Source organism: Cetorhinus maximus, chromosome 11 (assembly GCF_964194155.1).
Source record: "Cetorhinus maximus chromosome 11, sCetMax3.hap1.1, whole genome shotgun sequence".
NCBI classification, from domain to species: Eukaryota; Metazoa; Chordata; class Chondrichthyes; order Lamniformes; family Cetorhinidae; genus Cetorhinus; species Cetorhinus maximus.
In genome coordinates this window covers 55,359,785-55,372,592 of record NC_135889.1, presented here as the reverse complement: position 1 = coordinate 55,372,592, position 12,808 = coordinate 55,359,785, and the positions used below count along the sequence as shown (strand labels likewise).

The 12,808-nt window shown below is 38.0% G+C and overlaps 1 protein-coding gene across 6 annotated transcripts in view; it reads right to left on the bottom strand.

The window, feature by feature from the left end:
* Positions 1–12,808, bottom strand: part of sestd1 (SEC14 and spectrin domains 1) — a 153,315-nt gene that overhangs the window by 10,494 nt on the left and 130,013 nt on the right. For all 6 annotated transcript variants that reach the window (XM_078551950.1, XM_078551951.1, XM_078551955.1 and 3 more), the window contains 2 exons: positions 11,722–11,913; positions 3,188–3,321 (listed from right to left, as the gene is read on the bottom strand). In XM_078551950.1, the coding sequence (XP_078408076.1) occupies positions 3,188–3,321; positions 11,722–11,913 (326 nt within the window). The remainder of the gene's footprint in view (positions 1–3,187; positions 3,322–11,721; positions 11,914–12,808) is intronic.

Sequence of the window (12,808 nt, the reverse complement as noted above, 5' to 3'; positions counted from 1 at the left end):
AGCCACAGGATTCCACAGCTTTTGAACAACCAAAAATAAACTTTTCTATACAAGGTCAGTAAGATCAAACAATTTACAACCATCTATCTTATACTCTACATTCAGAGTTAATATGAGATACACGTGAACATACGAATTGGGAGCAGGAGTAGGCCTTATGAAGAAGAGAATTCCAAAGACTCATGATCCTCAGTGAAAAAAATTCTCATCTTTGTCTTAAATGGGTGGCCCCTTATTTTTAAACAGTGATCCCTAGTTCTAGATTTTCCCACAAGAGGAAACATCCTCTCCATATCTACCCTGTCAAGGCCCCTCAGGATTTTATATGTTTCAATCAAGTCGCCCTTACTCTTTTAAACTCCAGCAGGTACAAGCCTAGCCTATACAATCTTTCCTCAAAAGACAACACTCCCATTCCAGGTATTAGTCTAGTAAACCTTCAATGAATTGCCTCCAACACATTTACATCCTTCCTTAAACAAGGAGACCAATATTGGACACAGTGCTCCAAATGTAGTTTCAGCAATGCCCTGTATAACTGAAGCATAATCTCTCTACTTTTGTATTCAATTCCCCTCGCAATAAACGTTAACATTCTATTAGCTTTCCTAATTATTGCTGCACCTGCATATTAACCTTTTGCAATTCATGCACCAGGACACCCAGGTCCCTCTGAATCTCAGAGCTCGTAATCTCTCACCATTTGGATAATATGCTTCTCCTTTATTCTTCCTGTGAAAATGGACAATTTCGCATTTGTCCACATTATACTCCATTTGCCAGATCTTTTCCCACTCACTTAACCTATCTATATCCCTTTGTAGTCTCATGTCCTATTCACAACTCACTTTCCTACCTATCTTTATATCATTAGCAAATGTAGCAACCATACCTTCAGTCCCTTCATCCAATTAATTTATATAAATTGTAAAGAATTGAGGCCCCACACTGATCGCTGTGGCACACCACTCATTACATCTTGACAATCAGAAAATAACCCATTTATGCCTACTATTTCCTGCTTGCTAGCTGGCCAATCTTCTATCCATGACAGTATGTTACCCACTATACCATGAGCTTTTATTTTCCGCAATAACCTTTGATGTGGCAGCTTATCAAATGCCTTCTGAAAATCTAAGTACAGTATATCCACTGGTTCCCCTTTATCCACAGCACCTGTTACTTCTTCAAAGAACTCCAATAAGTTGGTTAAACACGATTTCCCTCTCACAAAAGCATGCTGACTGTGCCCAATTACCTAGAATTTAATGCCTTTAATAATAGCTTCTAACATTTTCCCTATGACATATGTTAACTTAACTGGCTTGTAGTTTCTGGCTTTGTGTCTCCCTCCCTTTTTGAATAAAGGAGTTCAATGCGAATTAAAGGAAAAATGTGGCCGAACACACCACACAGCACAATAAATGGCAGATGCAACCAAGACAGATTCCACGGATAGCTCAACAATCCACCCAGACGTCAGAAACATTGAGAGTCAACTAATCTCGTTGAAATTCTGTCTCTCTCACGAGGGATTCCAGTCTTCACCTCTGAAGATCTTGTCTTGGAATTCCCTCCACAGGTCGCTCCAACTCGGTAGGCAGCAACAACGGCCCACCTCGCAGTGTTTCCATCTCATCTCCCAAGACTCTGTTTCCCGGGGTTCCCGAGTTTGCACTCAAGCACCAACTCACAAGCACAACTTCAGCTGCAGTAAGCAGAGTACTACTGTTCCAAAGCACAGAATCATCAACCTTCTGCTGCCTTCTTAGATCTTCAGGGCTTCTTCTGAGCCGTAGCCACTTAAAGTCTGCCAACCACAGCCCTTTTTCTGCTCGGAGGCTTTCTCTGCTCTACTTTCTCCTTAATTTAACTGGGACTTCTGCTTGCCCCTCTCCCTTTGGCACTTCCTTTGAATATGGTGCCCCGCCTTGGTAACATGACCAGGGTTTTCATGCCGTTTCTTTTTTTTTTCCTTTCCATGCAGGCGCCCCGAGAAAGCCAAAATGGTGTGCTGCACATGTGCAGCCTGCTCCCAATTCACACATGCGTGAAACTCCTGAGGCTGGTTTGCACTTGGAGTTCCCAGCCCCCACACTCTCCAATGAGCTAAGTCTGGCTTTCATAATACACCGCATCAAAATTCTCATCCTGGTTTTCAAATCTCCCCATGGCCTCACTCCTCCCTACCTCTAATCCAGAGCCCCTCATCACTCCAAGAAATCTGTGCTCCCTTAATTATGGCCTCTTGAGCATCCCCACTTTAAATCACTCCACCATTGATGGCCAGCCTTCAGTTGCCTGGGCCCTAAGTTTTGGAATTCCCTCTCTAAACCTCTCCACCTTTCTACGTCAGATTCTTCCTCTAATAAAACCTACCTCTTAAAACTCTTTGACAAAGCTTCTGGCCATCTGCTCTAATATCTACTTATATTGTTCAGTATCATATTTTGTTTTGTACCTGTGAATAGTCTTTGCTTGTTTTATAAAAGCATGATACAAATACAGGTTGTTGTTGTTTTTTGTTGTTAACCTGGCTAAAATCTAGGCCAAAGATACACTGTCCCAACAAGGTCGCCAGAGCATACACTATTAACTCAGGTACCATATTCACATCTATCATCAAACTGGCTTATTTCTACCTCCACAACATTGTCCACATATGCCCAAATGACCAAAACACTAAATTCATGCTTTTGTCACATATTTTTCAATCCTTTCCCAACATCCATAAGCTCTCGTTGAAAATTAAGCTTCTCCCCATATATCCTGTTCCACATTCAACCTTATTTGTCTATCACCCCTGCCCTTGATGAAGTACATTTGTTTCCCGACCATCACGATATTCAATTTAAAATCCTCTTCTTCAAATCGCTCCATTGCTTTGCTTACCTTATCTCTACACCATGCCCTATATCCTCTAACACCCTTCAGTACTGCAATTCTGACCTTTTTCTATTCCTTTAACTTATTTTTCTCACCAGTTTCCTATGAAAAGCTTTGGAATATTTTCTACATTATAGACACCACCACAATGAAAACTGTTTCCACTTGAAAAAGCCTATCAGAACAATATATTTTCTCAATACTATGACATGCATTAGTGATCCTCATAGATGGTAATAACTGCCCAGCTTAGCCGCAATGATACAGTGCACAGATCTATGTCAACAATGAAAAATCTTACCCATCAGGATAAATCACAGGCACTGTTAGTCTGTCTAATAATGATTTCCCAGTGACTTCAACTTCATCAATTTTTTCTAGAAACTCCTTCCAGGCTTCAGTCTGCTCCTCCAATTGAGAGTTATCCTTTAGTATCTGAAGAAAATGATTATAAACTATGAAACAAAAAGGTATTCAGAAATACAAGTCCAGTCAATTCTAAATCTGAAGTACACCTACGTAGCCCCGAAGTGTGTGTCAGAATATTAGATTTTAGGTATCAAATTGCCCAAATATACCTTTCATTTTGAGGTATATGTTTGCTGAAAGTGCAAAATGTGATTTACAAAGCACTACAATATTATTTTACTGAGGAAACCACTTAACTTTCATCTGCTTGCTAAAAGACAAGCATGAAGTAAAGTAGGGCCTTTAAAATTAAATATATTTATCACAGCTACGCATATGGCAACAGTCATGGCACTACATGAGTATTTAAAAGCAAATCAAAACTAAGCAAAGATAATTTTAATAGCTAATGTTGTAAAAATTGGATAAAGATTAAGCATTGTGATATGAAAACTCTTGATGTAAAAGTATAATTTTATTTCGGCCATTGCACTTTATAAAGAAAAATAAACATTCTGGGTAATATTTTAACCTCAAAAAAACTTTTTTTGCATTAAGTATAAACCTTAGGCAAGTGGCAAATAAGTTTTTGTGAATAATTAATTGTTAAAATAATTCTAATTACACAGCTTTCTTTGGGCTCCTTGAATTTGGAAGAGTGGCTGTGCTATATGGATGTAAGTAGGACTAATCATTTTAAATACTAATTAGAAGTACCGTTCTCTTCCCCAGTCTGCAGAGTGTTGACTCTTTTAGTGAATACACAATGAAAACTGGAAATAAATGCACATGCATCAGCCGCCACGCACCATTTAAGAGACATACTCCATTCACACCAAATTAATGGAGTGAACTTACTACGTTACAACATCTAGTGCATCGGTTTCTACAAATTGGTTGAATTCAGTGGAACTGAACCTGGAAGTAGGATTATTTAACAATAACCTTAGAAAATGGCTGGCAGACATTTACTCAAAAGCAAGTGCTCCCAGTTCCTAGTAGTTCCTATTATACTGAAGTTCCTCCTTCACATACGAAAAACATTTGGACAAAGTGTTCTTACAATGGCTGAGTAGGCAACTGTTGTGCATGATATGGTACTGACTGATATATAGGGTGAGGATGGATTTTTAAAAATATTTTGGGGGAATATTGTGTTATTCTGGAATGAAGACTGGAAGACTGTGTCTCTGTGTGTGTGATTTAATTAAGCTGGGTAAGAGTTTGATAGCAATCAGGTTGTCTGGAGTTTTAGCTTTTAGCTTTTTTATGAAAAGGGTAGAGGTGTTCAGTTGAGGCACAAGTACATAGGTTAGATCTAACGTTTGCATTTTTAGATAAGTTGAGAAGTTGTTTGAATATCAAGGGGGAGGAAGAGGTAGAAAGGAAAATGTTTGTATTTTGTAGGAGTCCATAGGTAAATAGTAGTGGGGGTATTATATTTTATTGACCCAAAAGCAAAGACATGAAAGATCTTATATTTGGATGTGTTTGAGTTTCAAAGAGGTGTGAGAATAATGGCACTGAGATGAAAGGGCAAAAATGATAGCTAATTTTTAAGCTATTGAGCTGTAGAGTTGGCTGTATAGCTGTTACGCTGGAGATGGCTGGAGATAGCTGGAGCTGTTTGAGCTGTTGAGAAGTCTTGGGCTGCAGCAAGCAGTTTTATTCTGAAGTGGATTCCATACCATAAAGTGGAAGAGGGTAAAGATCATGCAGTACACCTTTATTGAAGCTACAGCAGTTTGCCTTGCGTGATATTGCTGGATTTTTCATATTTAAACATCTATAAGGGAGTGTTGCTTGGAAGGTGTTTACTTGTGGGTTTGACCAAGTGGAGAGTCTTTGGGGAAATGTTTTGTAAGACTAACCGTAATTGTGTAACTATAATCTTGCGTGCTAAATTTTCTCTTCTTTCTTGTTAATAAAACCTTTACTTTTAATTTTTTTAAAAAAGTTGTGGGCTGTAAGCCAAATTTCCCTCTGGGATTTAGTTTGCGCAGCAATTAACACCGGCTGTGGTCATAACAAATTTCGGGGCTCTTTGCAGGATTATTAAAATTCCTTGATCAGCGTGGAGTTTGTGAATCCAAGGGATACGAGTACGAGAAGAACGTTGAACTCAGGAGTTTTGTGTTGAGGGGTTTCAAAGTGGTTAGACTGCAAGATGGTTTTAGCAATTGCTACGACTTTTCTGGGAATCGAAAATGTATCTGTGGAGTATTTGAAATCTCTGTTTAAACCTCAGTTGAAAGTATTAGCAGAGGAAGTGCAGTTAGAGATAAAAGTGGAATTTCGTAAAGCTGACATGGCTAAAGTACTTACCCAGCATTTAAAGTTGGAGGAAGGGGTACCTGAAACTAGTGTGTCACAGCTGGAGGTAGTAAGACTTCAGTTGCAAATGAAGCAGCTTGAAATAGAAAGATAGAGAAAGACAAAAGCTTGAATTGGAAGAAAGAGAAAAAGAAAGAGAAATGACAGGAGTGTAAAAAAGGATAGATTAGAAGAACTAGAAATAAAGACATTTCAACGGGAAAGAGAGGAGCAGGAAAGGGAAAAGAAGAGATTACAAGAGATAGAAATGCGAAAGCTTGAACTTGAACTTCAGAGAGAGAAATTAGCAGTTGAGGAAAGAGAGGGAAAGAGATAGGGACCTTCAGAGAGAGAAAGAAGCTAGACAGTGTGAATTGTTGAAAGTGAAACTTAGATTGAAAGGAGAGGTTGGAGAGATCGTGATTCAGATGGTGATTTTGATTCCTTGAAGGAATTTAATTTAACTAAAAATCTGCAGTTAGTGCCTAAATTTACAGAGGATGGAATTGAAAGGTATTTTACCTCATTTGAAAAGATAGCTATGAAATTGAATTGGCCAAGAGATGCTTGTGTTATCATGTTACAGAGTGTTTTTATAGGTACAGCTATGAATGTGTATGCAAGCTTATCAGAGGAGCAGTCTGCAGATTACAAAACAGTAAAGAAGGCAATATTAAATGCTTATGAGCTTGTCCCTGAAGCTTCAATTGAAGTTTAGGACCCTAAGGAAAAGACTTCATCAGACTTATGTAGAGTTTGCAAGAGAAAAATAAATTATCTGGGACCAATGGTTCAGGGCATTAAAGTTAGATAAGACTTTTGAAAATGTAAAAGAGGTTATGATAATGGAAGAATTTAGAAATAGCATTCAAGCAAATATTAAGGCATATTTAGATGAAAGACAAAGCAAAAATATCAGGAAGCTGTTGTTTTAGCTGATAGTTATGATATTTCACACAAACAGTTAAATATAAGGAAAGGGTCATGTGGAAATCAACAGGGAAGTTGGAGATTTAGAAAATATGGTGGTGGTGAAAATGTTAGCAATAAGGATCAAGCTGAATGACACCAGTCTATTAGAGATGGAAAAGTGGAAAGTAGAGTTGAAGGGAGGAAACTGATATGTTACCATTGTAATGAGGCTGAACACGAGATCAAGTTGTTGAGAGGTTAAACGGAAAACCAACTGAGGTAATTGGAACTCAGAAAAGTTCTGGAAATAAGAGTACTGTGGGCTCTGAGATCCAAAGACAGGAAAATCTAGTGGTTTGTGTACAAGTGGAGCAGGAAGAATCAGTGATAGCTAGAGAAGTGGGAATATGTTCATAACTTACCCAAGGGAGTTCTGAAGGGCAGGTTGCAGAGATGTTTAAAGATTTTATATATGAAGGGAAAATATATTCATGTGTACAGGGAAGAGCAGGAAAGGATGTCAAATTTTTAAGGAATACTGGGGCTAGCCTGTCCTTAATGTTATGGGATAGTGCTATCTGTTGTCCAGAAGGTATTAATTAGAGGAATCCATGACGAAGACAAACCAATTCCATTGTGTAAGGTAAATTTAAAAAGTGATTTGAAAACAGGAGAGGTGATTGTCAGGGTAATGGAGAAATCGCCCATTGCAGGGGTTCAATTTATTTTAGGGAATGATATAGCTAGATGACAGATATGGATGATGCCTAATGTAGTAGAGCAGCCTATTGAGACACAAGCAATAGAAGTGTTACAGAAAGAACATCCTGGATTGTTTCCAGATTGTGTGATAACAAGATCACAAACACACAAGTTTAAACAGGAAGAGGATGGAACTAAAAGACAGTGGGAGGATACTGAAATTCAGTTGGCTGGATGAATCTTTGAAAAGGTTACTCAGAAGGAGAAGAGCAAAGAGAATGAGGTTGAGGTGTTTAGTTCAGTAAAGTTGGAGGAGTTACAGTAGAAGGATTCATATTTGAAGAAATATCAGACAGCTTATTCTGAAACTGAAGCAGAATGCATCCAGAGTGCTATTACATTAAGAACAATGTGTTAATGAGGAAGTTGAGACCGCCTCATGTTCCGGCAGGTAAAAAGTGGGTGGTAGTACACCAAGTAGTAATACCATCTGGGTATGGGAATGAAATTTTGAGAGTAGCTCATGAAATTCCAATGGCTGGACATTTAGGAATTAGGAAAACGCAAGCTAAAATACAAAAACATTTATACTGGTCTGGACTACATAAAGGTGTAGTCAATTTCTGTCATACACGCATGTCAAGTGATAGCAAAGCCTCAGGCTGCAAGCCTGCACCTTTAATTCAAATTCCAGCATTTCAGGAAACTTTTAACAGGTTCCCAATTGATTGTGTATGACCCCTCCCTAAGACTAAAAGTGGAAATCAGTATTGACTGACAACCATGGATGTGTCCACAAGGTTTCCCATAAGCAATAACTTTAAGGAAATTTACAGCAAAAGTGATTGTAGAAGAGTTAACCTAATTCTTTACAAGGTATGGACTACCAAAATAAATCCAGTCAGATCAGGGATCGAATTTCATGTCACAGCTGTTTAAGGAAGTAATGAACAGCCTAGGAATAAAGCAATTTAGGTCGCCAGCCTATCACCCTGAATCACAAGGTGCCTTAGAAAGGTGACATCAGGCTTTAAAAATTATGATTAGAGCAGATAGGCAGGTCTATCCTCATGATTGGGATCAAGGTATTTGCTATTAGGAATGCCCCTAATGAGTTAACAGGGTTCAGTGCTTTTGAGTTAATTTATGGTCATGAAGTGAAGGGACCACTCAAATTGATTCAGGAGAAATTAGTGAATCAGAGTTCTAAGACAAATCTCCTGGATTATGTGACAGAATCAGACAAAGATTGAGCAAGGCTTGTGTATTAGCGAAAAAATATTTAAAGATATCTCAACACATGATGAAGGCAAAAGCTCGTAGTTATGTGGCTGGGGTAAAGGTGTAGTATATTTGCCAGATTCAGGCGAACCATTGGAGGAAAGACTTAGTGGACCAAACCAGATTGAAAAGAGACTGAGTGAAGTAAACTCCCTCGTAAATACCCCAGATAGAAGGAAGAGGTAGCAAGTGTGCCATGTAAATATGCTCAAAAAATACTTCGACAGAGAGAATAGACAGGTGGTGGTGCTGGTCGTTTTAAGTAAGGAAATCAAGGTAGAAATTAAGGATTCTGAAATTGATCTTCCTCTGATTAAATTGGACAATGAGGGAGTGTTTAAAAATTTAGATGTAATATTGGATTACCTTCCAGAAAAGTGTTGCAGTGATTTAAAAGAGCTATTGCAGTCACACAAAGCAATTTGTGGAAATAAACTGAGGAAAACAGATTTAGTTGTACATGATGCTGATGTGGGGAATTCAGAGTCAATAAGTCAACACCAATATGGATTAAATCCAGTAAAATTAGCTCAAGTTCAGAAAGAAATTGAATTCATGCTCCAAAATGACATCATAGAGCCCAGTCACAGTAATTGGAGTTCACTTATTGTAATGGTGCCAAAACCGGATGGATCAGAAAGACTGTATTGATTACTGGAAAGCGAATGCAGTAACAAAAGCAGATTCATATCCTATTTCACAATGGAGGAGTGTATCGAGAAAATGGGACAGTCAACATTTATCACAAAATTGACTTGCTGAGAGGATATTGGCAAGTACCCTTATCAGAAAAGGCAAAATAGATATCAGCTTTCGTGACGCCGGATGGTCTACACTAATGCAAAATAATGCCTTTTGGCATGAAAAATGTACCAGCAACATTTCAGAGGCTAACAAACAAAGTGACTGAGGGACTGAGCAATTGTGCTGTTTATATTGATGACTTCAGTCAAATGTGGGAGGAGCATTTACAACACTTAAATAAACTGTTTAAATTGACAGCAGGAAGCCAATTTGGTTGTGAATTTGGCTAAAAGTGAATTTTTGAAAGCGCAAGTTACATATTTCGGCCACACTGTTGGATACAGTCAAGTGGCCCATGAGATGCAAATGTAAAAGCTATTGTGGAATTCCCAGCGCTTGAAACAAAATGGGAAGTTTTGAGATTTCTAGCCATGAGTAGATTTTATTAGAAATTCGTGCTAAACTTCAGCAGTGTAGTTGCTCTGCTGACTGAATTATTAAAAAACAGAAAATTTCAATGGACACAGAAGTGTCAGAATGCATTTGACAACTTGAAATCTGTACTAACAACTACACCTGTTCTATCAGCACCTGATTATACAAAGCAGTTTAAGTTGGCTATTGACGTCGGTATTAGTGTTGTATTGGTGCAAGAAGAATTAGGAATTGAGAAGCCGGTTGGATATTTCTCACGGAAGTTGAATGTACACCAGAAGAAATATTCAACTATAGAGAAAAAGACCTTAAGTTTGGTGTTAGCTTTGCATTATTTTGAAGTGTATGTTGCAAACAACTCTTAAGAGACAGTTATATATACTGAACACAATCCTTTGAAGTTTCTGGAAAAGTTTCAAAACAGAAATGTAAGATTGTTTTGGAGGAGTTTATTATTGCAACCGTTCAATTTACAAATGATACATATGGCTAGACGAGAAAATTTGATTGCAGATGCGTTGTCAAGAGTTTAAAATTCAAGTGAACTTGGATATTGGCAAATGGAGACTGGACTGGAATAAACTATTTTACAAAAGCCTTGTGTATATATTTTCATGGTTAATGCATGGACACTATGGTATAATAGTTTGTTTGTATAGTTAAATGTAGTAAGCAATAAGAAATGGGTTGAAAAATGAAACCATCTTTTTGGAATTATGACAATTCTTTTTCTGTTAAGGAGGGAGATATGAGAATGGATATTATATTTTTAATATTTTGGGGGAATATTGTGTTATTCTGGAAAGAAGGCTGAATGCCTGTGTGTGTGTGTGTGTGTGTGTGAGTGAATTAATTAAGCTGGGTAAGAGTTTGATAGCAGTCAGGTTGTCTGGAGTTTTGGGAAACAAAAAGGGTAGAGGTGTTCAGTTGAGGCACAAGTACATAGGTTAGGTCTAACATCTGCATTTTTAGATAAGTTGAGAGGTTGTTTGAATATCAAAGGGGAGGCAAAGGTGTAAATGAAAATGTTTGCATCTCACAGGAGTCCATAGGTAAATAGTAGTGGGAGTATTATATTTTGTTGACCCAAAAGCAAAGACAAGATAGAAACATGAAAGATCTTATATTTGGATGGGTTTGAGTTTCAAAGAGGTGTGAGAACAACGGGACAGAGATGAAAGGGAAAAAGATATATTAGAGTTACTGTGGATAGCTAGTTTTTAGCTATTGAGCTGTAGAGATGGCTGTATAGCTGTTGCGCTTGAGATGGCTGGAGATAGCTGGAGCTGTTTGAGCTGTTGAAAAGTCTTGGTCTGCAGCAAGCAGTTTTATTCTGAAGTGGATTCCATACCATAAAGTGGAAGAGGCTAAAGGTCATGCAGTACACCTTTATTGAAGCTACAGCAGTTTGCCTTATGTGGTATTACTGGATTTTTCCATATTTAAATATTGATAAGAATGTTGCTTGGAAGGTGTTCACTTGTGGGTTTGACCAAGTGGAGAGTCTTTGGGGGAATGTTTTGTAAGACTAACCGTAATTGTGTAACTGTAATCTTGTGTGCTAAGTTTTCTTTTCTTTCTTGTTAATACAACTGTTAGTGTTAAATTTAAAAAAATGGTTGTGGCCTGTAAGCCAAGCCTCCCCCTGGGATTTAGTTTGCGCAGCAATTAACACCGGCTGTAGTCATAACAATAACAGGAAAATTCCTGTTACAAATCAGATCTAAGCAGAGTTAACCTTGATGACAGTCTGGGACTACACCTAATCTCAGTCCCTTCGGCAAGGAGGGGGAAAAGAAATCATCCAGGTTCCCATTCCTGATTGGCACCCAGTGGCCCTCTCTGGAAAGTGTACAGATAAATGTCAGTTTATGACAGTATCAGGTTCAGTTATAATGGCCACCTCACATAAAAAGTTTACTATTGACTAAGCCCATAAGTGAAATATAAATGAGTCACCACCTTGAGGAGAACAGCAGTGAAGAAAAATACTTCTGTACAGCTAAACACTCCTAGGTTAAAAATTAAAAAAAACACAACCTTTTCAGCAGCTAAGTTGAATGTGTAAGCCAAACTCAGTCTGTGAATCCTTTCTTCCGATGTTACTGTAAACTGTTTCCAGACTCTGTTCAATCTTGGTAGTGTCTCTCCTGATGACCTTGTGGTGCAGCGTAGAGATTGGCACAGCACCACTGTGGCCTGCAGCAATTGTCTTCCATAATCATAGGTACTCTAGATACAAAGCATCATTAGGTGGGATAAAAAAAACAGGCTGTTACTTGGAGTACTTTTGCATCCTATTGATAGCAATTTATTTTTCTTAAGTTAAAATTCAAAATACTTGTAAAACTGGATTAAAGAAATTTTCAGGTAATGACACTTTATTTTTCAAATATGTTGCTTTATCTAAACAGTCACATTGATTAAGCAGTGCAGGATACTTAGAAGTTATTTGCTCACCTAGCTTCATAGAATAATTCAAATGTGCTAATTATGAAGAAGCATCAATGTTCTGCTCCACAAAATTCACATGCAGTGTACCACCATACAATTATGTGTGGTCAGGATGAAAGTTTTGACAGAAATGATAAATGGGCAGGTTAGGTAAAAATTAAATCCAAGGTCTCCAGGTGTCATCCTTTCATTAGAACTACACACTTTCCATTCCCTGCTTATTGCCGGGAGTTTTCCCTAAATATGCCTCTGTTCACTGATTTTTCACAGACCTTTTAGCATTTCCTGATGTAAACAAATCAGATTCAACATGCCTATTTGTCTCTTCATAAGGTCCCAATATTCCTCCATGTGAACAATATCTTCTCTCATCGTATATACTGTATTTGCTACTCATGTTATGGTTTCTATATAAATCCTGCTTGGGTGACTGCTTTGTTCAACTCTTACATTCAGTTCACAAGTATGACCCGGTTCTCTATGACAAGCCACCTCAACTCTCACTTCTATTTCCATCATGCCCTTTCTGTTCTAATACTTTTATGCTGTTTCAAATAAGTTCAATATAAAATTCAGGAACTGTATCAGCCTTGGCTCAGCAGAAGTATTCTCATCCCCCAGCCCAAAGATTGTAGGAACAAGCTCCCTTCCAGGATATCAGCACATAAGTTAG